Source organism: Bidens hawaiensis, unplaced genomic scaffold (genome assembly GCF_021521415.1).
Source record: "Bidens hawaiensis isolate Kalapana, Puna unplaced genomic scaffold, B.hawaiensis_p1.1 tig00044903_1, whole genome shotgun sequence".
Classification (NCBI taxonomy): domain Eukaryota; kingdom Viridiplantae; phylum Streptophyta; class Magnoliopsida; order Asterales; family Asteraceae; genus Bidens; species Bidens hawaiensis.
In genome coordinates, this window is record NW_027497994.1 from 67,162 (window position 1) to 76,700 (window position 9,539).

A 9,539-nucleotide genomic window follows, 5' to 3' on the forward strand; every position below is an offset into this window, starting at 1 on the left:
ATAAGGGGATTTTAGCAATTAATTATTAATTTTTAATAAAAACCAGTTATTTTAGCCGGTTAGGTTAATAACCGAAACCGCTTAGACAAGTTAGAGATTTTCTACTCAAAAACCATAAACGGTATTGCCATTAACCAGCTTGACAAATAACTAGTTAATGCACTCATAATTTAGACCCAACTAATTAAAGCTGGTACAATAAAAATAAAAATAAATAGAACGGCAGGCCAATTTTACTCGTACACTCATGTACAAATATAGTTTATGCTACATTTAATAGGGATAAAAGGCCAACCTACCATTTTTTTGTTGTATTTTACCAAAGTTGAATCATTAATCTCTCATTTTATATCTTAACCACCTAACCGCCCTGAAATAAAAATGGCGGCCAACCTACCACGTATCATTCTTCAGAAAGATTATCACAAGTTTTTTTTTTATTCTTTTGTCACGTAAGTTAATTAGAATCAATTATGTACGGAATGATTGAACGGCTTGACGTTTGGTTACGTGTGGAAAAAATAAGAGAGATAAACACAAAATTCAAAATAGGCATCTAATCCATTTGACCAATTGACAGGCGTTACATTTCTTCACGTAATTGCTAATTTTGTTCCAACCAATATGTTAACTCTTGAAGGGTTATTCATCTCTTCCAAGTTTGTTTGCAGTTAGTTCATATAAATTTCCCCCAACTAAGATATCAGTTTATTGGATCATTCAAATATATATTCAATGGCATCTGCTTCAAGTTCGTTCATTCAAAAGAGCTTCAAATATGACGTATTTTTGAGTTTTAGGGGTGAAGACACCCGTAAAACTTTTGTTGATCATCTTTATTATGCTCTTAAACAAAAGAGCATCGAAACTTACAAAGATGATGAGAAAATCAAGAAAGGGAACCGGATAAGTGATGAGCTTATTGGATCCATCGAAAACTCGAAATTTTACATCATTGTTTTCTCCAAGAACTATGCATCTTCAACGTGGTGCTTGGACGAGCTTGTAAAGATTATGGAGTGCCAGAAGGCGATAGAGCACACTGCTTACCCCGTGTTTTATGACGTGGAACCCACTGAAATCCGAAAACAAATTGGGGCGGTTGGAGAAGCATTTGCCAAACATAAAAATGAAGATGCTGGGAGATGGAGAGAGGCTCTTCAAAAAGCAGCCGGTCTCGCTGGGTGGGAGTTGAAGAATACTCTTGATGGGTAATTTGTTCGTGCTATATTCTATATTTTCCGTTCCTTTCTAGCTAATCTATGTTCAAAAGGCTCCTGTTGTATTGTTGAATTATAAGTCAAATTTTATTCTTTGAAAGATTGAACATGAAAGACGTGTATATACTGTGCTATCAATTTATGATTGTATGGTATGGATTTGAACTTAATTGTGTCACTTCTTTAACAAACAGGCATGAAGCTAAATTTATCCAAAAGATTGTTGACCAGATTTCACTAGAGCTACGATTGATTAATTCCAGTGACGATGCAAAATTAGTAGGTATGGAGACACGTGCAAAGGTTATAGTTTCATCTTTAGAAAGTGGTTTTGATGATGTTTGCATGATTGGAATCAAAGGGATGGGAGGAAGTGGGAAGACAACTCTAGCAAGAGCGGTTTATGATAAGATAGCCATTTGGTTCGAAGGTACAAGCTTTGTTGAGAATGTAAGAGAAGTTTCAAAAGAGTCTTTATCTGGTTTAAAGAAATTGCAAAAACAGATTCTTACAGATGTGTTAAATGATCAAAGCATCGGAGTAACAAGTGTTAATTCGGGAAAAAATATTCTGAAAAAGATGTTGCGTAGTAGAAAGGTTCTTCTTGTTCTAGATGATGTTGATCGTATCGACCAGCTTGAGGCGTTAGCAGGTGAGCCTAATTGGTTTAAATCTGGAAGTAAAATCATCATCACAACAAGAGATGAGCAAGTGTTAGCAGCTCACCGGGTGAACTTTATTCATGAAGCGAATTTGTTATCACACGAGGAAGCAATATGCCTGTTTAATAGGTATGCATTTGGGGGAGAGACTCCAATTCGAGGTTATGAAGAGCTATCGGGAAAAGTTGTGCATTATGCTGCTGGTCTTCCATTAACAGTTAAAGCTCTAGGTTCATTTCTTTGTGGTAAAACTGAGCATGAATGGGTAGATGCCCTAGAAAGATTAAAAAAAATTCCAGAGAAGCAAACCTTTGAAAAATTGGAACTAAGCTTTGTTGCTTTAGAGAATGATCATAAAGAAATATTCCTAAATCTTGCATGCATATTAAAAGGTGAAATGAAAGAAGAAGTAATCAGAATACTTGAAAGCTGTGGATTTTATGCTCAAATTGGTCTAAGGGTTCTTGAGCAGAAATCTTTGATAACCATTTCTGGTAATGATCGTGTGTCCTTACATGACCACGTTGAAGAAATGGGCAAGGGTATTATTCGTCGTTTACACCCTACTAAACCTCATAGACATAGTCGATTATGGATTGAGAAGGAAATTAAAGATATATTGGTTAAGGACATGGTAAGGTTTAAGTTTATTTGTAAAGAAGAATACTAACATTTTTATTTGTCATGAACTAAAAAAAAAATCATGCTTCTACTTTTTTACTTACAGGGAACTCAAGCAACAAGATACATAAAACTACGGCACGGGGATCTCCATCCAACTATCATTATGAAAGGTCTTAGAAACATGAACGAACTTAGATATCTTTACGTGAATAATAGATCTTTCTATCTTCGTAAAGGTCATAATGATTTTTTAAATAGCAGTTGGAAATTTGATGAAATTTACCAATACTTACCAAATTCTTTACGATTTATACATTGGTATTATTACCCTTTTTGGAGTTTACCTAAAACATTTGAAGCAAATAATCTTGTTAGCTTGGAAATGTGTTTCAGCAACATTTCTGAACTCTGGGAAGATGGAGAAAGTAAGGTAAAATGAAGGTTTACAAGTTGTTTTTCATTATGCATCATAGTTTATATTTGTCATTATAGTGATATTCATATATTTTTTTGTTTGCATATGATAGGTTCTTAAAAATCTCCGATTCCTTAACCTCAGTTCTTCAAAGTTAAGAACCTTGAACCTTGGACTGACTCCAAATATAGAGAGGTTAGAACTTGGTGGATGTAATGACTTCGTAGAACTTCACATGTTTATAGAATTTTCAAATCTCAAACTGATCGACCTCCATTGCTCTAAGTTGAGAAACATTAACCTTGGTATGGCACCACATCTTGAGAGTTTAGATCTTGGAGGATGTAATGAGTTTGTAGGATTTCAATTACCCGTTAAATGTTCAAACCTTAGATTACTTAACGCTACTTACTCAAAGTTGAAAGCCTTAGACCTTGGGTTGACTCCACATCTTGAGAGGTTACATCTGGGAGGATGTAATGACTTTGAAGAACTTTACATGCCTGTTGAATGCACAAGCCTTAAATTACTTGATCTTCGTTGGTCTAAGTTGAGTAACCTTAATCTTGGGCTAACACCACATCTTGAGAGATTAGATCTTCGAGGTTGTAATGAATTTGTAGAACTTCAAATGGATACTTTATGTCAAAAGCTAAAATCACTCGACGCACGTTGGTCTAAGTTGAGTAGCCTTGACCTTGGGCTGACTCCACATCTCGAGAGGTTAGATCTTGGAGGGTGTAATGATTTTGTAGAGCTTCACTTGCCTGTTGAATGTCCAAACCTCAAAATACTTGACCTTCGTTGGTCTAAGTTAAGTAGCCTTAACCTTGAACTGATTCCACATCTTGAGAAATTATATGTTGGTGGATGTAATGACTTTGTAGAACTTCATATGCCTAGAGAAAGTCTAAAGCTCCGACTCCTTAACCTCAGTTACTCAAAGTTGAGAACCTTTGACCTACATTTGACTCCGCACCTTGAGAGATTAGATCTTCGAGGATGTAATGAGCTTGTAGAACTTCTCATGCCATTGAAGTGTCAAAAGCTCAAAATACTAGACCTTCGTTGGTCAAAGTTGCGTAACCTTAACCTTGGGCTGACTCCACATCTTGAGAGGTTAGATCTTGGAGGATGTAATGACTTTGAAGAACTTCACATGCCCATTAAATGTCCGAAGCTCAAGTTCCTTAACTTGAGTTATTCGAGGTTGAGAAGCTTTGACATTGGGCTTACTCCACATCTTGAGATATTAGATCTTCGGGGATGTAATGACTTTGTAGAACTTTATATGCCCGTTGAGTGTCCAAAGCTCAAAGTACTCGACATTCGGTGGTCAAAGTTAGGTAACCTTAACCTTAGGTTGACTCAACATCTTGAGAGATTAGATCTTGGAGCATGTAATAATTTTGTAGAACTTCAAATGCATGATGAATGCCCAAAGCTCAAATTCCTTAATATGGCTTATTCAAAGTTGAAATCCTTTGACCTTGCGATGACTCCAAATATTGAAAGGTTAGACCTTAGAGGATGTAATGACTTTGTACAGCTTCACATGCCTGTTGAGTGCCCAAAGCTCCAATTAATTGACCTCTGTTGGTCTAAGTTGAGTAAACTTAACCTTGGACTTACTCCACATCTGGAGAAATTAGATCTCACAGGATGCAATGATTTTATGAAACTTGATATGTCTAATGAAAGTCCATCAAAGCTTGTATTCCTTAACCTTGGTTATTCAAAGTTGAGAACCTTTAACCTTGGTCTAACTCCACATCTCGAAAGGTTAGATCTTGGAGGATGTAATGATTTTGAAGAACTCCACGTGCCAGTTGAATGTCCAAATCTTAAATTCCTCAACTTAAGTGGTTCTAGGCTGAGTAACCTGAACCTTGGGCTGACTCCACATTTGGAGATGTTAGATATTAAAGAATGTAATCATCTTGAAGATATAACTTTGTCAATTAAAGTGATCAAGCATCTTCCAAAAAGCATATGGATGTTGAAACATCTAAAATCTCTTGAACTTAAATCATGTTTGCTACTAGAGAAGTTACCTGATGACCTTGGTCAATTAGAATGTTTAGAGAAGCTAATCATAACAGAATGTAAACATTTACGAGATATTCCAAACAACATCTGTAAATTGAAATGTTTAAAGTATTTACACCTCTCTCATTGTATTGGGGTTGAGAAATTGCCGGAGGAACTTGGACTTTTGGAATGTTTAATAGAGTTAAATATAGAAGGTACAAGCATAAGTCATCTTCCACAGAGCATTTTTCCATTGAAAGGTCTGCACATTATTGGGTTTACTGGCATGGTGGATTAACTTTGTAGACCCAAAGGAGCCAATTGACAAATAACCATTGTAACAAGTATGCTCTCTGGTTCCTGATAATAATTTCTTCTTCATGAATTTTTTAATTTTTATGACAAAAAATGTATTTTCAGGCAAGAACTAAGTAATACACTACTAGCAACAAATATAGGATGTCTACAATAACTGAAACCAGGTAAACTTGTATATCTTTTTTTTTTTTTCATTTGAAATTGTATGTGTGTTACAGTTAATCCTAACATTGAATAATTTCCTGCAATCTCGAATTGTGTGAAGCACTTGAAATCTGTATCATTAAAATGTTGCTTAGAATGTTAAAGAATTTAAACTAATTATGATAAGTTTGTGTGTAGGTTACTTTTTTGGTCGAAGTTGAATAAACATGAGTAGAGGATTGGGTAGTAAAGCAAAGAACAAGGGTAAGATTATAACACATTAAACTTAAGGGATTGCGCCTGATGAAGTGTGAATTCTTGAGGATTGAACTATATTTTGGTAAATTTTTTTTTTGTTGAGTTTTTATTTTTCTTACCTCCTAATGGTTTTAGTTGGTGTTTTTGTATTCAAATGGTCTAAATTACTCATAAAAAGCCATCATTAAACAAGGTGAAATGGCATTGTGCTTAGTGAAAACCATTTGTTTTTCTTTTGAAAGACACCTTTAAGTAGAAATAGTAACTTATGTTGGTCTGTAAATAAGTTACAACTTTGAAAGAAAAGAAAAAAAGGATAACATTTATATACTTCAAAAATATTGTGTGCCTTATAAATTACAACTAGAATTATTACCCGCACTTGGCTACTGATGTGCCACTAATTGTAGTTAAAAGATATAGTATGGGGAATGCGTGCTATGTTATTTCATAACTGTGACCACTTGATGAGTTACCAAAAATGCCCCCAAGTTTACATAATTGTATGTGGTTAATACAGTTTTTGTACTTATTTACTACCTCAGCAAGGTGATGTAGGTTGAGCATCTGCATGTCTTTTTCAAAGTTGCTAATGTTCAAAAGGGCATTTTGCATTGTAAAAGAGTGTCCTAGAGTTGTACGTTGTTGTTGATTGGTGCTGCTGATGTTCAAAAAGTGTTTGCAGCCTTAGAATACGTGTTCTTCTACGCCTTCATTCTTTTGCTAATTTGCATGATTCACCCTTATCTGATATGATATGTGTTAATTAGTATCTATTGTTTGTGAGGTTGTTTGGTAGTTGTTTCTTCGAGTTGTCTCTTTGGCATGATTCCTTTAGCGTTAGGTCTGGATGGAGTAATTGATGCTTGTCTTTTTGCTCCACTAACATAGGTCCTCCCGACCTTTTTCATGGTAGGTTGTAGTGATTAGCATACATGGTATGCCTCAGATTGCGAAAATATAATTCGGTATTAGTTATGGGTCTATTGGTCGGTGCATCCTTTCTTGTTGTGATCACATCTTTGCAATTGATGTTGAGCTTTTCAATAACTGCTTCATTGAAAAATACGGCTTTTGTACTAGAGTATTCATTTGCAATTAGTGTATTACACAATACTAGTAGTTGTTCGGGTAGTTTTAGTATGTTTATGTCAAGGGTAATTAGGTCAGTGTTGTGTTTACTTACATGCATTTTACTCTGAAATCTTCTCATGGTCCTTACACTTACAAAAAAAAGTGGTATGTGCTGACGTAGTACCACAGGCGGTTTATGTCAATGACAGCGATTATAGATTGACATGTGGCTTTGATTGGCTACAATTTTAAAAAGTATTAGTGATTCAGTGCTTGAGTTATAATTTGATAACTTTAAATTGGATATGCATCGTGCTGTTATGCGCCTGCCTTGATAGCAGATCGCTGAGAGTGATTACTAGATTTGCTTGCATGATTGTGAGTACAGGCCTGTTTGTTTGAACCCGAGGGAGTGATATGCGTGAAATTACCGTTTGTATAGGCTGTTATAACCTTCTGCGTGATTCCATTGTGTTACCAATATGTTGAAATGTGTTTGTACATGCTGGTAAAACGTTTGTATATCTTGTATTACCAATGTGTTGATTCAAATCATGTATTATAAAAAACCCCAATCGTTGAGTGCTATGATGAATGCAGAAACTGCCACCACCAATAACTATATCAATGGAAAGTTAATCACTATAAATACAAAGAAGACCATAATCACCATTAAAATTAACGATGAACACAGTAAGGATGTAGTGTGGTGTGTGGGTATGCATAAAAAGCATTGATTTCTTTGATTTCACACAAAACCAGGTTTTAATATAAAATGATTCTACTAAGACTAAACCACACACATATAAGCAATATCTATCTTATATGTAGAATCGTATTGATAAGAATTAAGTATCGATCCATGGACATGAATGATTTCTAATAATTAATCTTTGTTCTAAATTAACAGAAGGTAATAATCAGTTTGGGGTGTTTTTAAACTAAATCTTTTTAAGTTATAATAAAATAAAATAGGTGAACAAGTAGATGGATTTTAGACGAGAAAATCAATATATAAAGGTTATCATCTAAATCATGAATTCACTTAACTCTTCTTTGATTATTAATATTATGAATGTGATTAAATTGCTTTAATAATATAAGATAGAATAACCCCACATTCCTAAGTGAATCACCCTATGACATAAAAGAAAGTAAAATGCATAACTTCATGTCTATCACGAAAATGTCAATATAAGTAAGCAAGTAGTTTTAGTAAAGTATAAAGATTAGGATTGACTTCGATTTTCAAATACTAATCCTAACAACTTTGGGTGATTATAGTTTAGTCACACAACCTCCCCTTGGTTTATTTTAAGTAGACTATAATTACACATTCCTTTAACGTATGATTTAACTAGCATGGCAGCCTAATCAATCGTATTTAACATTGTTGTTTTAGAATTATCAAGACTAGAGAAATTGTTCATAGCATGTATCTCATCTTTTCAAAGTACAACACAAGGAAATATATTTTGAATAAAATATCAAGATTTTCTTTTTAGCATTCCTAGTTGTCCAGGTGCATTAATTTCTTGTCCATCGTACATATGATGACTTAGCATGGGGGAGTGGTGGATGTGACATGGGGGTATGTTTTAGATGTCAGATGCTTATATTTTTGTCATTTCTTGGGAGGGTGACCACAGGGGGCGTGCTACATGAGACACGACTCCGTGTTAGCTTCATCAAATTCTGTCTTTATTTTGAAAAGGTGACCACGGGGGTGTGCTAGTTGAGACCAGCCCCGTGTTAGCTTCATCAGAATTTGTCTTTTCTTTGAAAGGTGACCACAGGGATGTGCTTCTTGAACAGGGAGGTGTGTTAAATTGGCTAATACATAATTTCTTCATTTTTCTTCGTGTATCCACTCTTTTCTTTGTTTGAGGCTGGCATAAACTTGAAAATATAAATTAACATAATAAGTAGCTATTTGAACTAGATAATATAATAAAATATAGTATTTTGGAGATTTTTTGACGCTTAAAAAATGTATATTTTTATATACATCAGGATGCCTCCCTCAAGTTGATATAAAGCAAAACCATTGGTATATGAGGTATGCTGGTGACGTAACCAAAAACTTCATCTTCAAGAAGCATTTTTCTCTTAAATGGTGATTTCTATATGAAGTCGTACTTTAGCGCCTTTCCAATAAAACCACATGATAAGATCAAACTCACATAACGATTCAAACCTTGTGATTAAAGGTCTTAGGTATACTTTTTAAGTATACATATTGGAAGATTTGTGTGAAGTAGGTGATCCCTCAACTTATCAACTTATAGGTGAATTGCAGTTTACCTAAGGCTTCTCACTTCTCAGTGCTTGCCTCTCTTCTAGTTGTCCATGTCAAATCCTCATTATCAAAAACAGGGTATTCATCCATCGTCCAATTAACCACTCTTTACCATTGCCGATGTCATCCAATGATACTGGATCAAGGACCATATTTGCATCTCGTCGATTCTTAAGCGCGCATCTTACTGTATTTAACAAACACTAGATCATGCATGTTCTTGTGTTCTAGTCAGTTTGTTTTCTTTAAATGGATTTGTTAAAAATGATAAATAGTAGATACTATAAAAGAATAAGCGAAGAACATACACAAAATTTAAAGGTTGAACTATTTACATGCTCAAATGTGCTCCCGTTTCTTTCAAATTCTGATGCACTACATGCCAAACTAAGCACCTTAATAGATAAGTGTTTCATGTTTGAGATCTCCTTTCTTCTATAATTTCCACCATTCAGCTGTTAAAGATCATTAACTCAACACTTTTTATATACACC

The 9,539-nt window shown here is 34.6% G+C and overlaps 1 protein-coding gene across 1 annotated transcript; it reads left to right on the forward strand.

The window, feature by feature from the left end:
• Positions 1-735: 735 nt before the first annotated feature.
• LOC143595314 (uncharacterized) lies at positions 736-5,250 on the forward strand. The gene is made up of 4 exons (XM_077074356.1): positions 736-1,211; positions 1,415-2,516; positions 2,610-2,936; positions 3,034-5,250. Exons 1-4 carry the CDS (start codon positions 736-738, stop codon positions 5,248-5,250), a joined length of 4,122 nt encoding a protein of 1,373 aa, XP_076930471.1.
• Positions 5,251-9,539: the final 4,289 nt, after the last annotated feature.

Bases quoted from the DNA above. Each gene is read 5' to 3' on its own strand.
- LOC143595314 (XM_077074356.1), top strand. From the start codon at position 736: ATGGCATCTGCTTCAAGTTCGTTCATTCAAAAGAGCTTCAAATATGAC. The intron at 1,212-1,414 runs GTAATTTGTTCG...TTTAACAAACAG, and splicing joins TTGAAGAATACTCTTGATGG to GCATGAAGCTAAATTTATCC. The intron at 2,517-2,609 runs GTAAGGTTTAAG...TTTTACTTACAG, and splicing joins ATATATTGGTTAAGGACATG to GGAACTCAAGCAACAAGATA.